The sequence below is a fragment of the Schistocerca piceifrons genome, chromosome 3 (assembly GCF_021461385.2).
Source record: "Schistocerca piceifrons isolate TAMUIC-IGC-003096 chromosome 3, iqSchPice1.1, whole genome shotgun sequence".
NCBI lineage: Eukaryota > Metazoa > Arthropoda > Insecta > Orthoptera > Acrididae > Schistocerca > Schistocerca piceifrons.
This window is the reverse complement of record NC_060140.1, coordinates 884,680,435-884,704,006: the sequence shown is the minus strand read 5'-3', so window position 1 is coordinate 884,704,006 and position 23,572 is coordinate 884,680,435. Positions and strand designations below refer to the sequence as shown.

Sequence of the window (23,572 nt, the reverse complement as noted above, 5' to 3'; positions counted from 1 at the left end):
GTGAGATAAGCCTCTACATCCTTACATTTGTCCTCTAGCCATCTCTGCTTAGCCATTTTGCACTCAGCATATAGGAAAGTCAAAACAACCTTTGGGGGAAAGGGGGAGGGCGGCTTGCCAAATTTCTGTAGGTTATTTCTTATGATATTTATGGTTTCAATAATTGCTACATTTGTGTATAGATAAGTGATATTTAATGAGATAAATTTTTCATTTACTGGTATTTTTGTGTCTCGTCTGATTAATTAGGCCCATGGAATTTTTAATTTTCTATTTCTTACTAAATGAATAGTATTGGTTAAGCAATTTATTTAGTTTTTAATAAGGACCAAGAGAGATACAATAACGATATCAAGTCATGTTGGATACGAAGATGGTATTTTAATCGGGGTAAGTGATAAAAAACACACTTCAAAACACTATGCAATGTAAGTGGAAGGAGCAAAAATTGGACACACTATAATTGAAATTATATGAGTGTCTCCAATACCAAGACCAGCTAACCACCACACAGCCTGAATGCCTCTAACAATTATTTTGAAGGTGTCAGCTGCTTCAATTATGTAGGTGTCCTTTTAAACAGTGACAAAAATATGGGAATGTATATCTGAGAATGTATTACGTAAAGGATAGAAGCAGGGAATAGAGCCTGTTTTGCAAATTACAGATATTTACAAATTTAACAACATGAACAATGAAGTAAACATTATACTTTTACCTGTACGTCCAGTTCTTACATATGAGTGAGTAGAATGGACAATGAAATACAGAGGAAAGTTACAGTTAATTCATCAATTTTGAAAATACACTGATAAAGCCATACAAAGAGGATGGCAAATGACAGAATGCTCAAAATAATAAGGAAAGGAAGGTTGTGCTACAGAAGAAAGCATGTAATTGAGGTGTATGGAGTCACATTGTTGACGAGGCTAAGGGTCATCAACAATTGTGGTACTGAAGTAGAATAAGGACTGCAAAAATTTAAACTGTATTGTTATTTGTAAATGTTCACAAATGATTTCTACTATATATTACAGGTTATCAATCTTTTGTAACGAAGGGAAGCCAAAAGTTGCAATGCCAGGATGTATCAGGTGTCCTGCAGAAGTCGGTACTAATGCCACTTATTTTACATATGTTTGAACACACTTTGTGTACACGGTCACTGCTATTACCATCTTTATACAAGTGACCATCAACTGTATTTCAGAACTATGCCACAAAATCTGAAAATAAATATAATCAATGTTCTCAGATACTGTCAAGTCTTTTCCCACCAGAGCAGCAGAACAGAGTCTAAACAATGGAAAAATCCAAAACACACACACACACACACACACACACACACACACACACACCAAACATAATTATTTACTTTCAGTATGCAGTCTCCCCTCATCAACTTCAAGTCCCTACACCATGTCTTCAACTAAAAAAATCATGTAAATGGTCAGCATATTGCAACTGAGAAAATATGTTGTAATTGTACAACTGACTTTTTCTGTACCATAACTAGAGGCTGAAATTATGATTTACAGAATTTGCAAGTGACTCAATTAAACCAAATTCTCTCACTTTCCCAATAACCTGTAAAATGTAAAGCCAGGAAGGACCCAATCTGCACACAACAAACAATGTAAACACAACACTAATGCTTTAGTTTTACCTCTCGTTGTAAGCAGCACTTTCTCAGCATTGTTGGGCAACCCAAGCCAGGAAGGTGTCTGTCTATCAGCCAGAGACTCAATCCAGTGCAGGAAGTGATCTCTCCTTGTTCCATCTGGCATAGTAATGTGCCTCTGACCACCTGGACCACCAGCGACTCCATCCACATTTGCAACAAGAGCAAAATCTGCTTCAAAACTTCTTGCTGTAAAAAGTTTAGCTAGAAATGATGATAGTAAACGCTGGTCATAATCATTGTCTATCTTTCCACCATAAATGCACTGAGAGAGCAAAGTAACTAGTGCATCCCATGGCACCTTCTCTGGAGGAAGATTTGTACGTCCCTGGAGGGGGGAAAAAAAAAAACAACAGTCATCAAATCAATATCAATTTGTATAATATTTTGTGAGAAGTTACATTCTCTTGCCACTCAAGATCAAATACCATTGCAGTTGCTTCAATCCAGGTATCCAATGTGTCACATGCCACTCTGAGATCACTTTCATTGAATTCATAGTACTTAGCCCAGCCCAATGGGACATATCTAAGTCTCTCCTGCACAATTGCATGGAACCAGGCTAGAAGGAAATAGAGTCGGGCCCTCTCATTTGGCGCCTTCATCATGCGAGATGCTGGCACCTGCAAAGGACACCAATAAAAATCTATAAGAATGTTACATTAAAGGAGCTATTAATGTACAATAAAATTGAAGAGATATTCATCCTCACCAAAAACACAAAATACACTGTCAATTATTATAGTAAATTTGCAAATACTACATTCATCCTGATTTCTAGTAAACTATGCTTCAATGAAAGAAAGACAATAATGGATCATGCTTGCACGTGGTACAAATGCATGCCAGAAGATAACTGAATTGTGGACGGACAGACGGACGCGCGCACACACACACACACACACACACACACACACACAGTGTGTAAATTGGAAGTTTGCTGACTGCAAAGGGAGAGGGGCATTATAGCAGGAGAAAGGAAAAGTCAATCAATCACATAGATAATAAAGCAGTATTGGCTGAATCAGGAAGACTACACTTTATGGAATGAGGATGAATACAGACAGACCAGACCAATATTATTGTAAGGAAAGACATTGGAACTACTAAAATCTTGTAATTTCTCATAAGGCTTGGTAACAGAAAATGGAAGCTGTATGGAGGAATTAAGTACAATATCTATGAGAAAAAAGCTTTTTTAAAGGTGAAAGGTCTGCTGGCAGTGAAAAGAACTCAGATAATTTAGAGATATACAGTGTGATTCAAAAAGAATACCACAACTTTAAAAATGTGTATTTAATGAAAGAAACACAATGTAACCTTCTGTTATACATCATTACAAAGAGTACTTAAAAAGTTTTTTTTTCACTCAAAAACAAGTTCAGAGATGTTCAATATGGCCCCCTCCAGACACTCGAGCAATATCAACCCGATACTCCAACTCGTTCCACACTCTCTGTAGCATATCAGGCGTAACAGTTTGGATAGCTGCTGTTATTTCTCGTTTCAAATCATCAATGGTGGCTGGGAGAGGTGGCCGAAACACTATCCTTAACATACCCCCATAAGAAAAAATCGCAGGGGGTAAGATCAGGGCTTCTTGGAGGCCAGTGATGAAGTGCTCTGTCACGGGCTGCCTGGTGGCCGATCCATCGCCTCGGGTAGTTGACGTTCAGGTAGTTACGGACAGATAAGTGCCAATGTGGACTCTCCATACAGTTGATTGTGGAATTTGCAGCTCTCTGCTAGCTCTGCGAGTCGATTTTCCTGGGCTGCGAACAAATGCTTGCTGGATGCGTGCTACATTTTCATCACTCGTTCTCGGCCGTCCAGAACTTTTCCCTTTGCACAAACACCCATTCTCTGTAAACTGTTTATACCAATGTTTAATACACCACCTATCAGGAGGTTTAACACCATACTTCGTTCGAAATGCATGCTGAACAACTGTCGTCGATTCCCTTCTGCCGTACTCAATAACACAAAAAGCTTTCTGTTGAGCGGTCGCCATCTTAGCATCAACTGACGCTGACGCCTAGTCAACAGCGCCTCAAGCGAACAAATGTACAACTAAATGAAACTTTATAGCTCCCTTAATTCGCCGACAGATAGCGCTTAGCTCTGCCTTTTGTCGTTGCAGAGTTTTAAATTCCTAAAGCTGTGGTATTCTTTTTGAATCACCCTGTATTCAACAGGTATTTTATTTGGATTGTAGTAATGTATGGCAGTGAATTATGGGCAGTTAAAAAGTAATTTAAAGTTTTGAAATGTAGTTGTGGAAAAAAAATGCAAAAAGTGAAATGCATTGACAGAATGAGGTCTGAAGGACACTTACAGTTAGTAGAGAAAACTAATGGAAATTTTAAGGAGGAGGAAAACATCTGGGCTGGGACATATATCGTGAAGAACTTGGCTGCAACAAAGAGTTACTGATGGAAAGACTGCAGGGAGGACGAGGAGGAGGGGGCGGAGGACGGGGAGGAGGGGGCGGAGGACGGGGAGGAGGGGGCGGAGGAGGGGGCGGAGGACGAGGGGGAGGGGGGGCGGAGGAGGGGGCGGAGGACGAGGGGGAGGGGGGGCGGAGGACGAGGGGGAGAGGGGGGGAGGACGAGGGGGAGAGGGGGGGAGGACGAGGGGGGGAGGGGGAGGACGAGGGGGAGGGGGGGAGGACGAGGGGGAGGGGGGGAGGACGAGGGGGAGGGGGGAGGACGAGGGGGAGGGGGGAGGACGAGGGGGAGGGGGGAGGACGAGGGGGAGGGGGGAGGACGAGGGGGAGGGGGGAGGACGAGGGGGAGGGGGGAGGACGAGGGGGAGGGGGGAGGACGATGGGGAGGGGGGAGGACGAGGGGGAGGGGGGAGGACGAGGGGGAGGGGGGAGGACGAGGGGGAGGGGGGAGGACGAGGGGGAGGGGGGAGGACGAGGGGGAGGGGGGAGGACGAGGGGGAGGGGGGAGGACGAGGGGGAGGGGGGAGGACGAGGGGGAGGGGGGAGGACGAGGGGGAGGGGGGAGGACGAGGGGGAGGGGGGAGGACGAGGGGGGGAGGACGAGGGGGGGAGGACGAGGACGAGGGGGAGGGGGGAGGACGAGGAGGAGGAGGGGGAGGGGGAGGGGGAGAGGAAGAAGAGGAAGAAGAGGAAGAAGAAGAAGAGGAAGAAGAAGAAGAAGAGGAAGAAGAAGAAGAAGAAGAAGAGGAAGAAGAAGAAGAAGAGGAAGAAGAAGAAGAAGAGGAAGAAGAAGAAGAGGGAGAGGGAGAGGGAGAGGGAGAGGGAGAGGGAGAGGGAGGAGGAGAAGAACTTGATTCTTGGATGATGATTAAATAAAATAATTAAGCTACCAACAAATTAAGAAAGAGGTACAGGACAAAAGGATATGTTGAACATAAATCAATGCCTCTTGCCAGAAAGATTTACCAAAGAGGAAGACATATGCAGCTAAGTGAGTATTCATTAGCAAGAACAACATAACTAACTAAAATTCCCTGCTTGCACTTAACTGGTACTAATTTATTTCTTCTAATATTTAATGCTATTTGATAAGTTTCTAATCTCTTCACTTTATCAGACAATATAAACTAAGTAATTCTGCACCAACTTATGCCTTAACTTCATAGAATCAACCATCTAATCATAATATACCGTAAAAAATACTACAATTCCTCTTTTACTCACAGTGCTGAACGTGCGCAGCAGGTTGGCTCGAATGCCAGGTGGTGGCTCAAATACAAAGATGCGTCCTGCTCGCAACAGGTTGACTGGTACTTTTGGATTGATCTCCATCGTCAAGAATAACCGGAAGCTGGCATGAGGCTGTAGGCTATGTAGTTTCTTCTCCAACTGCACAAGCCACTGAGGTGCCAAGTGTACGTTTTTCAAAAGTACCCATCTACAAAAGGAATGGTTTTTTGTTAGTGGCCAGTTATGTTACAAATATATCAATTGTTTTCTGTGACCAGAGATATGACATACAGCAGGAACATGCTCGTACCACATTGGTGATTGAATAAATCTGATATGATTATACAGACAGTGTCATGATGGTAAACCCAATACTGTGGAAACACTCGCAGCCAAAATGAAGTCCAGATAATTTTTGTGCATTATTCGGTATTGGTATGATTTGCAGTCGGGGAATATTTCTATTTTGAAGCAAGACCATGAAACCAGCTTTCCTATTGTTCTCACTCAGTTGTAGAGAAAACTTCAGAGTAAGAACTGCTCAGTGATGCACAAGTGATGGCAAGCACTTCAAACTGTTCTCAAGGACAAAACCAGAGAGAGAGAGAGAGAGAGAGAGAGAGAGAGAATTTTAGAATAACCATCTGAGAAACTTTTGCTATCGTAACTTCAAAATCATCATTACCATCACATATTATTCTAATGCAGTGTTTCTCAACCTTTCCGACACCATTACCCCTGAACTAGATCATACAAAAGCCAAAAACCCAACAGAGTTTAGTATCTAGCTAAAATTAAGATTGGAAAGAAACCATTTGAATACTACTATTTTTTTAAATTACAGGAAAATACGTAATATTTCACTATAACACACTGATGTTTATGTAGGTGTCATATTAAAACAAGTCAACGAGATGCTTCATACTGCATCTTTCTAACAATGTCATACTGCATCTTTCTAACAATCTTTTTCATATTCGGTTTGCTCTTGGCCAATGCACCTCATAAAACTGTGTTCTAAGTTCAATCATTTCCTAGTTTTTGTTCTCATTGCCACCATAGTAACTAATTCAGTTTCACATACGTTTTGTGATGAATGGAATCCGCAATCTTACAACTTTTTCCAATAATAATGTATAGTCAACACCAATCTTTCTCCAGAATGTTACTAGTACTGTTTTAGTGAAATATTTTTCAGTGTATTGTTTTCATGTACCAGTAGTCAAATTCTGCATTGGTTTTTACTTCACTGTCACAAAATATTCATTCACTCTCTGAAAACTGCCTTTAAACCAAGGCATTTACTTGTTGATTCTCCAGTTTAGGAAAATAGTTACTGACTATTACTGATAAGTGCTGATTTAGTCCATGTGCAAATGAGGAGTTTTCAATGTTGGTGTTCAGTATCATTATCTGTTCCAGAAAAACTGAAATGTATTTAACTTCACCCTCCGTTGGTAAAGCTCCGATTTGTGAAAAAACTAACAAACTTAATCTTGTGCTGACAAAATATTCACCATATTTCCTTGCAAGCTGAAGTTAAACATATTTATTTCTACAAAAAGATCCATGAGAGATGTCACTTTAAATGAATTATCTGTTATTTTGACACACAAGTGTATCTTCTTCCACCTTTGCCTTTTCCAGAAATAAAGCAATTTGCCATCAAAGATCGAGCACTCAATACAATACCTAGCCTGTGATAGTCATCTACTTCTGTGTAGAGAAAGATCACATCAAATTTAACTTGAACCTCTTTGTACAACTATCCGAGAACTCGAACTCATGTTTTTTACATTACCTCAGACATGGTTTACAAACTTTACTACCTAAGAGTACATGCCACAAATCAGATGGAAGGGCTTTCACTGCCAGAGCATAAATATGTACAATATAGTGGTTGAATGGTGCATTTGGAGCAACTTCTTTTAACAAGCAAGAAATCCAGGTGAACACCCAATGTGTATGGTGCTCCATTGTACGAACACCTCTACCAACTTTGACTAATGCGTCTCATTTTCCTCATTAAAATTTTTCAGTCATCAGAAAATATCTTCGCCAGGTATAGTAGCGTCCAGCAATCCCAGGAACAAGTATTCTTCTGTCAGGTTTTCTCTGTGTGACAGATTAATGATGTACTTCCGGATGTTCTGTCATGTCATTTCCATTTTATGCACAATATTCAACCAAGTGACTCAGTTGTCTCCTTCAGGTGCTGCAAGTTGTGCTGCTATCTATACTCGCTGCCTGGACTCCAACCAGACTGCAAAAGATTGTTGGTCTCAAGCTGCTATTTATAGCTGATTGTGAGTTCGACTGCTGATGCCAACTACACACTTTATGCTCCATTGTTTTTCTGATCCTGCAATGATATTCAGCGAAACACAAATTGTCTCTGTGTTTCAGTCTTGATTGATGTGGTGGCTTGTGATATCTTAACCGAGTACCACACCTCATTCATTCATTTATTTATTTGAGATACATATTCCATAGATCCAGTATGGCATGATTACGCATGGATGTGGAACAAGTCAAAGCAGATACAATACAGATATCATACAATACAATACATACTGGTATATTACACATGGTAGATGAGTGATTCAAAACTGGTACAATATGATAATATGATAATATAATAGAGATAATAAACCATACAATACAAAAATACAATAGTGATAAAAAAATACAGATACAATGACAAAGGAAATAATCTAAATTACTCAAATTATTTATCTCTGCTGAAGGATTCATCGAAAGAATAAAAACATTTTTCCAGCAGGAATTTCTTTAGCTTTTTTTTTTAATAGCGTTTTATTTTTTTAAGAGACTTTATATTATTTGGGAGTGTGTTAAAGATTTTTGTACTTGCGTACTTTATGCCTTTTTGTACCAGAGAGAGATTTTCCGGTCACAGTGCATATAGAGATTTTCCGGTCACAGTGCATATCACCTTTCCATATTGTGTTATAATGATGGTATGCCTCATTTGCTTCATATTCAGAGGAATAGAGAAGTGTGAAAGCCATGAGTGAGAGGAGATATTGTGAGATAGTGGTTAATATACCTAACTGTTTAAAAAGATTGTGACATGAGCTTCTTGGAGGAACACTACATATAATTCGGACAACTTTTTTCTGGCTTACAAAAATTTTTTTTGAAAGTGGTGAGTTGCCCCAAAAGATTATTCCATAGCACATCACTGAATGAAAATAGCCAAAATATGCAGACTTTGATACGTTGATGTCTCCAATTTTGGAGATTATTCGGATGACAAATGTTGCTGAGCTAAGCTTTTTTAGTGTTTGCTGTAAGTGAAATTCCCAGTTGAGCCAGTTATCTATGTGAACGCCTAGGAACTTTGTGCACTGAACGCTCTGTAACTGTTGGCTCTCGTGTGCAATATTAATCTCTTCTGTGCTTATGTAACTGGATTGGGACTGCTGTAATTTTTTTTTACTGAGATTTATTCCTAGAGAATTTGCTGTGAACCAGTTCAGAACATTTGCAAGTGCTTGGTTGGCATTTAACACTATACTTGTGTCATCTGCAAACATTGTGATATTGCTAGCACTGTCTGAGGACAGGGTTAGGTCATTAATATGAATATAATAACTAGGAGGGGACCAAGGACTGACCCTTGTGGAACTCCATGATGTACTGTTCCCCAGTCAGACTCTACCTTTCCTACTTGTAGAGTGTTAACATCTAATACTATTTTTTGTTGTCCGTCTTCTAGATATGATCTGAGCCAGTTACCCATTTGTCCAGGGATTCCATATTGGGCTGCTTTTCCTAAAAGTATTCCGAGATCGACGCAGTCGAAAGCCTTAATCAGGTCACAGAATATGCCAAGCGGTAATTTTTTCTTGTCAAGGCATTCTAAAACAATATTTGTAAGTGTATAAATTGATCGGTCGTAGATATTCCTGATCTGAAAGCAAATTGTTGTTTACTAATTAGTGCAAATTTTTCAAGGTGATTGACAATCCTGACATGTATTAATTTTTCAAAGACTTTAGAAAATGCTGTTACAAGAGAGATAGGACAATAGTTTGAAACATCTGTAGGATCACCTTTTTTGTAGAGGGGCTCCACAGTAACAGACTACATTCTGTCAAGGAAGATACCTCGATTTAGAGAGGAATTGAATATATGAGCTAGAACTTTAGAGAGTTGATTACAGCTGGCTTTTATCAGTTTGTTGGAAATATTGTCTTCACCTGATGAATTTTTACTTTTTAGAGGCACTACGGTTTTTCTTACTTCTTGCATGGTTATGGGGGCCATACCTATCATGTCTATAAAGTTAGGGGAAGTTCTTTCAGAGTTTTTATTGCCTTTTCTGAAGAGCCTCTGCCTGCTGTTTTCTCAGCACCAGTTAAAAAGTGCTCATTAAAGATTTTAGCTACAATGTCTTGGATTTTGAATTAGCTTACCTTCACTGTTATGAGCAATATTTTGTTGTTGGGGTAATTTGCACCAGTCTCATTTTGTATCACTTCCCATATAGTTTTGATTTTGTTAGTGGAGTTATTAATGTTTTAGCACAGATACATACTTTTTGATTTCTGAATGACTTTGTTCAATATTTTACAGTATTGATTATAGTTATTTAAAAGGTTAGGGTCATCTTTTTTTTTTTTTTTTTTTGAGCCAATGTACAACCCTCTCTCTTTTGCAAGAAATCCTAATTACAGTGGTAATCCAAGGCTTGTTGGTGGATTTTTTAGTATGGGTTTTACATATTCTTTTTGGGAAGGTACTCTCAAATATTAGAGCCACTTCATTACTGAAAAGGTTGTATCTGTAATTGTCATTTTCTAAATTATATACTGGACCCCAGTCTACTTTTTGGAGACGTGGTTTAAAGATCTCAGTAGTTTCATCAGTAGATTTCCTAGTAATTTTCCAGTTGGGATCACTATTAATCTCTCAAATACTTTAACTGTTAATGGTGAGCCTCTGTCCATCATGGTCAGAGAGACCATTCAGGACTTGCCTAACAGCTATATCATCAATCTTGGTTATGTCAATAAATACATTATCAATTAATGATTTTGTTCGTGAAGTTATTCTGGTGGGAAAATTTACAACAGAAGCAAGATTATATGAGGACATCAAATTCTCAAGATCTATTCTGTCTCTGGAGTTCATTAGTAAATTTGCATTGCAGTCTCCAACAGCTAAGACATCTCTGTCAAGTTTAAACATGTATATTAAGAGTGCCTCTAACTGTTTCAGAAAAATGCTAAAGTTAACTGAAGGTGCCCTGTATAAAGCTACTACTGCTATGTAAGAATTATTTAAAGCCAGCTCTATGGCACACTCTTCAAACTGTTGAGCTATACAAAAATTCAGCACATTAATTACACTACACGTGATGCTGTTTCTGACATACACCTTGTGTAAACTGAAACCTACTTTTCCTGTTAGGTTTTGTGGCATTTTTTTACTTCGGTAGACTCCTTAATCATGCTGCCCAGGAACTTCACATTTGCACCACAGTACTGGTCTCATTACATTTCATGATTACGTTCAAAGCAGTGCTTTATGACAGCTGATTTGATTGCTTATTTCAATTGAGTGTGTTGCCAATGTTCCTTAGACCTCTCCTTGACTGTTCTCACAGCTTGTTCTACATATGAGGTGCCACATTCACAAGGAATAGAGTACAAACACATGGCTTTCTGAGACCGACATCCTTTTTAACACTACAAAGATTTTTTTTAATCTTTGTTGACAGGAGCAGAATATATTGGACGACATGTTTCCATAGGAGATTACTGAAGTTCTGGATAATGGGCCATCTCAAGGTAAGCAAGTGATTTTTGGCTTCTGTTTGTCCTAGAATGAACCTCTTGCTCAAATGTTTTAAATTTTGACTGCAATGACTGCTAAATTTGACGATTGTGTTTTAATTCTTAGGTGAGACTCTCATAGTCTGAAAGCATTCGACCTCAATAGACCAGAGTCTAGCATCCAATTTCTTTGCAACCAATGGTGGAGGCTTGAGGCATGGAGGTAGAAATCAGTGTGTATGTGTTTCCTACATACACTATGACCGAGACATCCATCCAGTTCTCTCTTAACTAGCAAGTCCAAGGATAGAGTTCCAAGGACAGACTTTAAATATTCAAGGAAATTTTCAAGTCATTTTCCATTCCATGAGGATACACAACAAATTTGGTGTCCATATATCAATAAAAACACGTTGGTTTGAACTTTGTGGATTCTGGTGTCTTCGCCAAGTGCTCTATGTGTAAGTTTGCCAAGACAGGCAATATCTGACTACCTATCGCCATGCCATCCGTTTGTTCACAATGTTCACAACACAGAGTTTATCAAAAAGAATCATACGATTTGGCACGTCTATATTTCTGTAACTAATGAACATACACAATGAATTTTGTGTTTTGATGAAAGGAAAACTCAAAAAGTTGTTTTTTTTGTCATACTTTTTCATAGGTATTCAATATGCACCCCTTGATATGTGCGGTATATGTCAATGTGGTATTCAAATTGTTCCCACACTGCAGCTAGCATGTCTTGAGTTACAGCTTCTACAGCTGCTGTTATGCGATGTCTCGATTCATTCATTTATTGTTGTTGGTAATGGAGGCACATAAGCAAAGTCTTCCATAAACCCCCACAAGAAATAATCACACAATCAGGTCCAGTGACCTTGGAAGCCAGTAATGTAAAGCTGAATCATTTGGTCCAGTGCGACTGAAGCATCGTTCGGTAATCCTTTGATTTAACAATTCCCGCACTTCCAGATGCCTGTGTGGCAGTGCCCCATCCTGTTGGTAATGAAATCATTCAAATCAGTCTCCAACTACGGAAAAATACAGTTCTCAAGCATATCGAGATATGTGCTTCCTGTAACAGTGTTCTCAGCAATGAAAAATGGACCATCCGCCTTTTCCCATGAAACTGCACAAAACACATTAAATCTTGAAGAGTCCGCCTCATGTTGTACAACTTGTTCTTCCATACCCCATATTCTCACATTATGACTGTTCACTTTTCTATTTAAAAGGAATGTTGCCTCGTCACTAAACACTAAGCGCGGAAGAAAACTGTCAACCTCCATTTTTCCAAGAACGAAATTGCTAGAACTCCCCACGTTGTTGTTTGACACCTTCATGAAAAGTTTGCAGTAGCTGAATTCTGTATGGTTTCATGTTTAATCGTCAACGCAACACATGCCAGATGGATATCGGGGCATCCTGAGCTGCTAAGCTGCAAGGCAAACAGATTTCTGTGGACTCCTTGTGAAACTATTGCAGATGCGTGCAGTGTCTGTGTCAGACACTCTGAGACGGCCCGGCGATTTGCCTTCACACAAGCAACACATTTCTTAGAACTGTTCATGTAATTGTCTTATGATCTGTGCTGTAGGAGTATCCACACCATACCTAGTACGAAAGTCCCGCTGAACTGTTATTACTGACGCACACTGCGAAAAACGTAGAACAAAACGCTTTCTGTTGTCCCGACACCAGTTTTACTAGAACTGAAGTGAGGACACTGCAGCTACCTAGCGGGAACCATGTTAAACTCTTAAGTTTGACTTTCCGACAGTATGTTGTTCATGCAAATATCTCAAACAACATAATAATTACGATTTTTTTAAAATCTGATGATTCTTTTTGATGCACCCTGTATTCCATCAAATAGAAAATAAACTGACATTAGAACTTGCCTAAAAAGTTCAGAAATGTAATCAAACGTTTTGGCTATTAGTACCAAGTAGTCAGGAAGTTGGACTTTTGAAGAGGCAGACCACATTGATGCTGACCATAACATCAATATTCTGGAGCCACAGTTAACTGAGGTAACGTAAAAAAGTGAGTGGTGTTGCAAATGTGATATTTCCACATCCCCACATATTCGCAGATCAGGTCTAGTTTAAGATCAAAGCAACAGAAGCGGCCACTTGGGGGCGACAAGCTGAAGTGAGCACCAGAGATGTCCAAATTCATTTCTGCCTCATTTAGATTTATTTTTAAATGTCTTACCAAGAGTCCAAGGAATGGCAACTGACATGGCATGAAGGGCGAGAAATGGAAATGGAAGGGGGAGGGGGAGGGGGATTCAATTGATATGTCGCTTGTGCGGAAAAATTTTCTTGAACTGTCACTGAGAATGTGTTTCAGGTATTTTGACAGTTGCTATGTAGATGCATAAGAGTAATGCCTTCCTTGTTTACTTAGGAAGGGCATATAGTCTTTGTGACAGACACACACTTAGTAACCATATGAGACAATCCTGACTCATTGAGAAGAATTATCATCTTTCAATTGCACTGGTAGGATTGACACTATCTGTCTGGCGACAAAGTCATTCAAGAGATCAAAAATAATCTTATTACAGATCACATGCGGCATTAGGTTGGTTGGTTGTTTTGGGGAAGGAGACCAGACAGTGAGGTCAATCGGTCTCATCAGATTAGGGAAGGACGAGGAAGGAAGTCGGCCGTGCCCTTTGAAAGGAACCATCCCGGCATTTGCCTGGAGCGATTTAGGGAAATCACGGAAAACCTAAATCAGGATGGCCGGACGCGGGATTGAACCGTCGTCCTCCCGAATGCGAGTCCAGTGTGGCAATAGGACTGTAACATTGCCCTTGTCTGATGGCAGAATTATAATTATCTCTTTTCATGTTAATTACAATGCTGTTACAAAATACATCTCAGATTTCTGTACGGATTTTCCTTATCATAAATTTCTTCAACTTCACAGCAACCATGATTATGCCTGCAAGTTTGTATGTCATTTATTATGCACAGTGGTACATATAAAAATAAGAAAGCAACTTTCACACCAACTTTTATCAGCTCAGCTATTCATGTGCTGTAAATTATCAGGTTCTAACACAACAGTTGGTACTTGGATAGGAAACAAATTTTATCACCTGATGCTGTTTCTCATCTAATGCATCGGCATTGGTGTTAATATTTGACAATTTTACAATTAGTTACCTACCTCACATTTATTGGTGTAATGAGGTAGTGCTACTGATACAGTTATTTAACCACCCTGCCCAGCGTTTCATTTTACCCCTTTGGGCAATTACTCCCAGGTTGGAAACCATTGTTCTGATTTTTCCTAAAAAGGCTCATCAAAGTAATATACTGTTAAATTACCATCTTTCCTTATTGCCTGCATTTTCCTAATAAGTAGATCTCACGTTTGCAGTAATGGCACAGTTTTCCATTAAAAAGTTTCTTAAACCAATGTCAAACTTCGTAACACTATCATTGAAGCCAATTTTCTCATTCATGATTTTTAAAAGTTAATGGGCCACAGCGTATTTGTCATTTGTGTGCATTTCAAATACATTGTGCCTCAAAACAGCCTTGTCAAAATTAACCAGAACTGTTAAATGTATCTTGCAATTTGGGCACTTGCCAAGCTGCTATTGCTTTGATTTCACCATTTACAATTTACTGCTCATGCTCAAATAATGGCGTATGTTATTGTAATTCATGCTGGGAACTTTGAAATACCGGTAGAAGATCAGTTCAAAACTAGGCAGCCTTTCAAAATGACATGTACTACAGAACTGTCCAAAGATAGATAACATCACAATACCCAGTATCTGTCTCAGCCAGCCTGTACACAGTAAGCACTTAAGTATTTTATCATAAAATTGCTTTTATTACTTACTATTGTTTGGGAAAGAGCACTGCTCAGCATGTTTGCCTTGCAAAACTACTAAAAATTTTGCATGAATGTATATTTTGAGAAAATAGAATTTTTAATATTTACTCATAAAATTTATAGGCCACTTAAAATTTGCAAATTACATTTGAAATGACTTACCTTCCTGTCTTCACTGCCATGTTAATGGCACGTTCAGCTTGGCTGAAACCTTCGGCAGAACCAATGGCAATACTTGCAATAGGTTTGCTCAGTTCAGCAGCCAGATCATCAACTCTTCCTGAGGCATCAAAGCCTGGCACAGAGCATAACAGGGCAGGAACATTTGCTTTCAGCTCAGTTTCTACACTAGCCGCCAGATCCAATTCTTTCTCTGCAGCTGGCATGAAGTCTTCCCCTAACACGGCAGATACCAACAGCTGACTGGCAGCTATCACACGATCTGGGCGGAATGCCTGAGAAAGAGACAAGCAGGGACATATTTGTTAACTTTTTTTTTTAACTGAGGGATGAAGTAGTGAAGGCAGCAGAGGATCAAGTAGGTAAAAAGACAAGGGCTAGTAGAAATCCTTGGGTAACAGAAGAAATATTGAGTTTAATTGATGAAAGGAGAAAATATAAAAACGCAGTAAATGAAGCAGGCAAAAGGGAATACAAACGTCTCAAAAATGAGATCGACAGGAAGTGCAAAATGGCTAAGCAGGGATGGCTAGAGGACAAATGTAAGGATGTAGAGGCTTATCTCACAAGGGGTAGGATAGATACCGCCTACAGGAATATTAAAGAGACCTTTGGAGAAAAGAGAGCCACTTGTATGAATATCAAGAGCGTTGATGGAAACCCAGTTCTAAGCAAATAAGGGAAAGCAGAAAGGTGGAAGGAGTATAAGGGCGATGTACTTGAGGAAATGGAAGAGGATGTAGACGAAGATGAAATGGGAGATACGATACTGCGTGAAGAGTTTGACAGAGCACTGAAAGACCTGAGTCAAAACAAGGCCCCGGGAGTACACAACATCCCATTAGAACTACTGACGACCTTGGGAGAGCCAGTCCTGACAAAACTCTACCATCTGGTGAGCAAGATGTATGAGACAGGCGAAATACCCTCAGACTTCAAGAAGAATATAATAATTCCAATCCCAAAGAAAGCAGGTGTTGACAGATGTGAAAATTACCGAACTATCAGCGTAATAAGTCACAGCTGCAAAATACTAACACGAATTCTTTACAGACGAATGCAAAAACTGGTAGAGGCCAACCTCGGGGAAGATCAGTTTGGATTCCGTAGAAACACTGGAACACGTGAGGCAATACTGACCTTACGATTTATCTTAGAAGAAAGATTAAGGAAAGGCAAACCTACGTTTCTAGCATTTGTAGACTTAGAGAAAGCTTTTGACAATGTTGACTGGAATACTCTCTTTCAAATTCTAAAGGTGGCAGGGGTAAAATACAGGGAGCGAAAGGCTATTTACAATTTGTACAGAAACCAGATGGCAGTTATAAGAGTCAAGGGGTATGAAAGGGAAGCAGCAGTTGGAAAGGGAGTGAGACAGGGTTGTAGCCTGTCCCCGATGTTATTCAATCTGTATATTGAGCAAGCAGTAAAGTAAACAAAAGAAAAATTCAGAGTAGGTATTAAAGTCCATGGAGAAGAAATAAAAACGTTGAGGTTCGCCGATGACATTGTAATTCTGTCAGAGACAGCAAAGGACTTGGAAGAGCAGTTGAACGGAATGGACATAGTCTTGAAAGGAGGATATAAGATGAACATCAACAAAAGCAAAACGAGGATAATGGAATGTAGTCAAATTAAGTCGGATGATGCTGAGGGAATTAGATTAGGAAATGAGACACTGAAAGTAGTAAAGGAGTTTTGTTATTTGGGGAGCAAAATAACTGATGATGGTCGAAGTAGAGAGGATATAAAATGTAGACTGGCAATGGCAAGGGAAGCGTTTCTGAAGAAGAGAAATTGGTTAACATCGAGTATAGATTTAAGTGTCAGGAAGTCGTTTCTGAAAGTATTTGTATTGAGTGTAGCCATGTATGGAAGTGAAACATGGACGTTAATAGGTTGGAATAGAAGAGAATAGAAGCTTTCAAAATGTGGTGCTACAGAAGAATGCTGAAGATTAGATGGGTAGATCACATAACTAATGAGGAGGTATTGAATAGAATTGGGGAGAAGAGGAGCTTGTGGCACAACTTGACTAGAAAAAGGGATCGGTCGGTAGGACATGTGAGACATCGAGGGATCACCAATTTAGCATTGGAGGGCAGCATGGAGGGTAGAAATCATAGAGGGAGACCAAGAGATGAATATACTAAGCAGATTCAGAAGGATGTAGGCTGCTGTAAGTACTGGGAGATGAAGAAGCTTGCACAGGATAGAGTAGCATGGAGAGCTGCATCAAACCAGTCTCAGGACTGAAGACGACGACAACAACAACAACAACAACATTTATTACATTTGAAACCAACAGAAATTAATTTTTCAGTTTAACTGTAACACATTGACTGAAATTAAAAATCTAGTCAAGTGCCGCAAAAATCAATTCTCATTATTTTCCATGATTGAGCACACGTCTCCACCTCCTGTGGAGGCCCCACTTACGCTTTAGCACAGCAGCTTGGCAGTGCCTCGGAAGCCACAGTGCAAAGCACGCAGACAACTACGTCAACCCCCAAACAACTGAAGATCATAAACGAGGACTGTTGGTTTGTTCTAAAATGTCAGATTGGTAGATTGGCATACGTCATGATCTGTTTGTAGCTGCTAGTTACAACAGATCTGTTCACCGACAATTGTAATGGAAGCTGTACACATAAACGCTGCATGTAAAATAATGAGTGTTTCCACAAAATTGTTTGCGTCATTTAGTAGGTTGAATGGAATGGATATCTCAACACCCGCCCCAACTGCAAAAGGTTAATAAGCCACAGAACACAATCTAGCGGCATGGCATAGCAGGTCCACTACGGAAAGTAACAGAGATAACTGTGAAAACAAGATAATTAAGGTAAAGTTTTCATGTATATCAAATGGCTTTGAGCACTATGGGACTCAACTGCTGTGGTCATCAGTCCCCTAGAACTTAGAACTACTGAAACCTAACTAACCTAAGGACATCACACACACACCCATGCTCGAGGCAGGATTCGAACCTGCAACCGTAGCAGCAGCGCGGCTCCGGACTGGAGCGCCTAGAACCGCACGGCCACCGCGGCCGGCTCACGTATATCAACAGGGTGACAGACAGTATATGGAGTGGAACACATTGTAACCAAACCCATTACACTACAGTTTCCACTTGGCTGACAAATTAAACTATACAAAAAAATCATCTGCTACGGCTGGGAATGATATCAAGATTGGTGCCTGAAGAGCAAGAGCAAGAGGAGGAGGAGGAGGAGGAGGAGGAGGAGGAGCAGGAGCAGAAAAATTCTGTACCTAAAGGAGAAAAAAACCTTTTTACACTGAACTAATACAGTACCCAGGGTCTGAGGCACACTTATTTAAATTTTTATAGCCTTTTTTTTAGGCTACTGGGCACTAACGTACCCTACACTTTCCTATTTCTTTCTCTTTTTTTCAAATTTTTTAATAACAAAGTTTTCAAGAACACTTTTTTAGTTAGCGCCAACTATTTAAGATTTAATTTCATCATCATGTATAAAACATAAAATGTTTTCTTCTTTCTTTACCAATATGTTATCCATAACCTGTTGTCTGCTTACTTTGAAACTGTATATTTTGCCTTTCATCATGGGCACTTAGCTCTGTTTTAAGGACACGGAACTTGGCACCCACTACTTTTCATGAAATGTTCAGACAAAAGAAGTAATTACAAAAATAATATTCCAAGGCGACAGTTTTCATGGGTTTTATAATTATGGGCTCCCGAATTTTTTACATTTTATTTTGAAACAAATCAAAAACTGTTATAAAGACAATGTTTTCAACGAGTTTCTCAGAACTTAAAATTTTGGCTCGGTTTTTGTTTTCAGTCTACACATATCCAAGAACACTTCTTAATTATCAGCAGTGACACAGGCTGTGAGAGAGAAAGAAAAACCATAGAGTTATACTTGTAAAAGTAACCAAAATAGAATAGTCACACCAATCACAGTGAGGGAGGGGCAGAGGAGAGCAAGAGGGACCAGGGATGGTGGGGAGGGAGGGGAGGGGAGGGGAGCACACAGAAAAGGGAGAGGTATAGAGTAGCACAGAAATGTTTTACTGTAAAAAAATGTTTGACTTGCCTGTATTATCAGCAGCTGATACATAGCAGCTGTTACAGCATTAACTGGCTTCTCCTCTTGCCACAACTGAGGAACACACTGTTCAGGAGTGCTCTGTTGCAACCATGATGCAAATTCAGGCAGAGATTCTATTTTTTCAATCAAATTCTTGAAGGATGGTAACCTAAAAGAAGGAAGTCTCTGTAGATACATTTCACTAGAATACTTTTTCTGTACAGGCAGAATTGCACGTTCACACGAAACATTTATTTGTATAAATTAAAGTTTCAGTGCAATGCCAATACAAAAGGTAGGTCTTCATACGCAGTTCTTACCTTAAGGATAAGCGGAAAAGTGCCTCTAGCTGCTCAGAATTCAGTCCTTCAACAACAGGAGTCTTTGTAGTAATGACACCTTCTTTACCCCTAAGGAAGAAAGTAAATTCTTGGTCCAGACTTGGTTGATTCGGCACACCTTTCAGAAATATGCGGCACAGCAATAAGGCAAACGAAATGCGATCATTGTGCAGCATACCACGAGCAACACGTTCGTAACAGACCTGAAAATAAATGTTTGATCATTTCAAACAATTATTTTTGGAATTAATAAACTTGTTCTCATAAGCACATCAGAGCACCAACAGAAGGTTGCTAATTTAACTACATGAGGAAGGACAAAAGTTCAGATAAACTGATCAAAATTATAAAGTTGTTTCTATTTAAATCTCTAATTTATGTAAACTGCACTGCACATGACTCTCCTCTACAGTTGCACAGGTATAATTTATTATTATTATTATTATTATTATTATTATTATTATTATTATTATTATTTTACAAAATTTGATTGAAAGTGTTTTTCCAAAGTTTAAAATAACTTCTTGTGTCTCCTGCTTCAAATGAAAGGTCATTTTTGTTCAGAAACTAGAACAGGAAATGCTTCATGAGACAATGGGCTCAAAGCAGAGAACTGCAGTCAGTCAGTTTTCCACTTTGGCTTGCACACCCTTTTGAATGAATGTCAGCAGGCTTTGTTGTTAGAGTTTTTTGTGACACTGTTTACTTAGCAACAGACAGTAATAATGAATGGGCTTTTGTAATGTATGGTAGGGCCATGGCATGTCTGTCACAGAGTTTCAATTGTTAATGTAACACACACACATTTCCAATTCGGAATTGGTTTTGTGAGTAAAGAATTTATTACTCATTGTGAAATCAGCTATGCCTAAAAAGGGTGCATTTTTTAAATCAGTGATTGTATGTCTACTAATGTGTGCTGTGTTGGTTTACTAAGTAACAAGCTTTATGTGATAAGAAACTCCTACATTACTGCACAAGACACAGTAGGAAGTGCCTCCAATGGTCAAACATTTTTTTAGAACCACATTGATGCAATTTTGTTCTGCGTGTTGAACGTCTCAGCAACAAGCAAGCACATATGAATAATCAATCTTGGCTAGTTGTGTAATGAGAAATACTGTGCCAGAAAACTATCACAAAACTGTGATTGCATGTATGTGACCTCATTTATAGAACATAGATCAATGGATTTGATTTGGATTGTTATTCAGATATTCAGACAGTCCCTTGATATTCCCAAGCGTCACAACAGTCCAGTTGCTGCGCCGTACAGTAATAGCCTGGGGGCTGGAAACATCACAAAGTGAGTGAAAAACATTACTGGTTATTGTGCATACTTTACATTGCGTTTGTGGGACCTATTTCTGTAGAGACAATTACTCCTTGGAGCACAATTCATTATGTGGCAACATTGGGGGTTTAAGCACAAGAACAAAACAAGCTGGGTACTCCCCTCCAAGCCTGTTATTGCTGCTTATAGTACTGTGACATGGCATAAATTACAAGAACTGCACGAGACTGATGGAAGGGAATACACCTCTAGATCAAAAAATTCTGAAGCTGAATCATCACAGCAATGTAATACTTACACCAAACAAGTCCTTTGTAATTATGCCCAGTCGATCCCTGTAGTCCGTGAGAGATGCCAATTTTGGATTATTGTGTAAAACTGAACTAAATATGTCCAAAAAGAACTTCAGAGAATACTGATACAAGAAATGTATCTGGTTCAGGCTATCCATTGTGAAGTATATGTTGCTGCAAGCCTACAACAGAATGAGTCAATTCATCAGTAACAAAAAGGCTCAAAAATTACCTGTTAAGTATTCAGATATTAGCATTACCTGTGAAAGAGGCATATACTGCTGAGAGACAGTCTCAATTTCACCTATAACTTTGTCTGTCTCCTCCACTTTTTTGCTGATGTCAGCAGCTTCTTGTTTCAACGTTTCCAATGTTGTTATTACACTGTCATCATCCAGAATCTTTCCTTTAGCATCATTCAGAGCTTGAAGCAGAGATTTCTCCAACTGCCTCAATCTGAGATGGAACTCACCTATTGCATGAAAGGTAATCATTTTCTAAAATCCTCTATTTCATTATTGTAAACTGTATAAAAAATATTGCCAACATTTAGGCCTCTACACACACACACACACACACACACACACACACACACACACACACACAGAGAGAGAGAGAGAGAGAGAGAGAGAGAGAGAGAGAGAGAGAGAGAGAGAGAGAGAGAGGGAGAGAGAGACCAACATACCCTGCAGCTTCAGCAAGTCAGACCTCTTTTCGTCAATGTCTGGACGTTCTGCTTTTAGGACCTGATTCAAGCATTGGCTCTGAAGTGAACTTCGAGTGACTGTGAAATTCACAAAAGTCACCCTTGAGCATATGTCTGGTGGAAATTCAACAGTTGGATCTCTTGTCGACAGGAAAATAACAAAAGAAGGCGATAAATCAATGTCCTGATCACCAAGGGTAATCAAAACACGACCTCCAGTACGTCGTAATTCCCTGTTTAGGACAGGATTCAGGATTGGGTCATAATTCTCCACATCCTATACATAAAAAAAGAGAAAGAGAATTATAAATCTGTACATATTTACAAAATCTATTCTACTAACAGATGTAGGTACTAACAGATGTAGGTACTAACAGATGTAGGTACTAACAGATGTAGGTACTAACAGATGTAGGTACTAACAGATGTAGGTACTAACAGATGTAGGTACTAACAGATGTAGGTACTAACAGATGTAGGTACTAACAGATGTAGGTACTAACAGATGTAGGTACTAACAGATGTAGGTACTAACAGATGTAGGTACTAACAGATGTAGGTACTAACAGATGTAGGTACTAACAGATGTAGGTACTAACAGATGTAGGTACTAACAGATGTAGGTACTAACAGATGTAGGTACTAACAGATGTAGGTACTAACAGATGTAGGTACTAACAGATGTAGGTACTAACAGATGTAGGTACTAACAGATGTAGGTACTAACAGATGTAGGTACTAACAGATGTAGGTACTAACAGATGTAGGTACTAACAGAAACTTCAAGTAAAGTAAGATTGTGCCACATTTATTGTGTGTCTACTCTAAGTATTTGGAATGCCTTGTGGTCCTGCTCTCCACAAAAAGAAACTGGATACCATAATATGTTGCATTGTTTACACACTTTCAAATAGTTTATACTTTGTCAATTACCATTACAATAATACAAATACACTGTGCTAGAGCTAGCAACAACTTGAATTATAGATAGAAGTTTTTCACAGTGAAAATTTATGGCAAATCACATAGTTGACAAATTAATTCTCAAACATTGTGGCACATTTCATACTACCTATGAAAAAATTACGCCAAATTTTGAATGTAATATTATTCTAATCACCATAAATTACAGGGAGAAACAACTTTCAAAATCCCATTTATGAATAAATTACTCCAAGAAACAGAACAGGTAGTACTTTAAAAATTTCTGTAACACTCGACAACAGTGAAATAATTGAAGGTGTATTCTTACCTGAACTAATAAGGGGTTTCCAAATCGCAAAGCGGACTCTAAATTCTTGCGGAAAGAGTCATCAAGGAAACTTGTCTTAGTGATTTTTTTATCCTGGAATTCATTCAGTATGAATTCTGTTGCTTGTCCGGATGGATCAATGATCAGAGGGTATCTATTGAAACGCTGCAAGATTAAATTAAAATGGTACTGTTATGCAGAAGTATGCCAGCAACTAACACACTATTTACATATTGAAAATGTACACAGTATCACAGTGGCGTAACAGCTCCCAGCACAATTTATCAAAATAATGAAAAAATACTCGGCAACATCCATTCTAAGATGAAACCTTAGGCTATATGAATACAGTGAAACTGCAATTTTACATTCTCAGATTTTACATTTTTCACAATTCTA

The 23,572-nt window shown here is 39.2% G+C and overlaps 1 protein-coding gene and 1 long non-coding RNA gene across 4 annotated transcripts in view; one reads left to right on the top strand and one right to left on the bottom strand.

Moving 5' to 3' along the window:
* The window catches only part of LOC124787869, a 52,431-nt gene extending 41,095 nt beyond the window's left edge, over positions 1–11,336 (top strand). The window contains exons 2-3 of the long non-coding RNA XR_007016021.1: positions 11,104–11,173; positions 11,286–11,336. This is a non-coding gene — a long non-coding RNA (uncharacterized LOC124787869). The remainder of the gene's footprint in view (positions 1–11,103; positions 11,174–11,285) is intronic.
* LOC124787868 (dynein heavy chain, cytoplasmic) overlaps positions 1–23,572 on the bottom strand; it is a 233,671-nt gene that overhangs the window by 19,132 nt on the left and 190,967 nt on the right. For all 3 annotated transcript variants that reach the window (XM_047254836.1, XM_047254837.1, XM_047254838.1), the window contains 10 exons: positions 23,174–23,338; positions 21,901–22,198; positions 21,476–21,687; positions 21,221–21,397; positions 19,608–19,831; positions 19,294–19,456; positions 15,188–15,480; positions 5,352–5,565; positions 2,110–2,304; positions 1,667–2,009 (listed from right to left, as the gene is read on the bottom strand). In XM_047254836.1, coding sequence (XP_047110792.1) covers positions 1,667–2,009; positions 2,110–2,304; positions 5,352–5,565; positions 15,188–15,480; positions 19,294–19,456; positions 19,608–19,831; positions 21,221–21,397; positions 21,476–21,687; positions 21,901–22,198; positions 23,174–23,338 — 2,284 coding nt within the window. The remainder of the gene's footprint in view (positions 1–1,666; positions 2,010–2,109; positions 2,305–5,351; positions 5,566–15,187; positions 15,481–19,293; positions 19,457–19,607; positions 19,832–21,220; positions 21,398–21,475; positions 21,688–21,900; positions 22,199–23,173; positions 23,339–23,572) is intronic.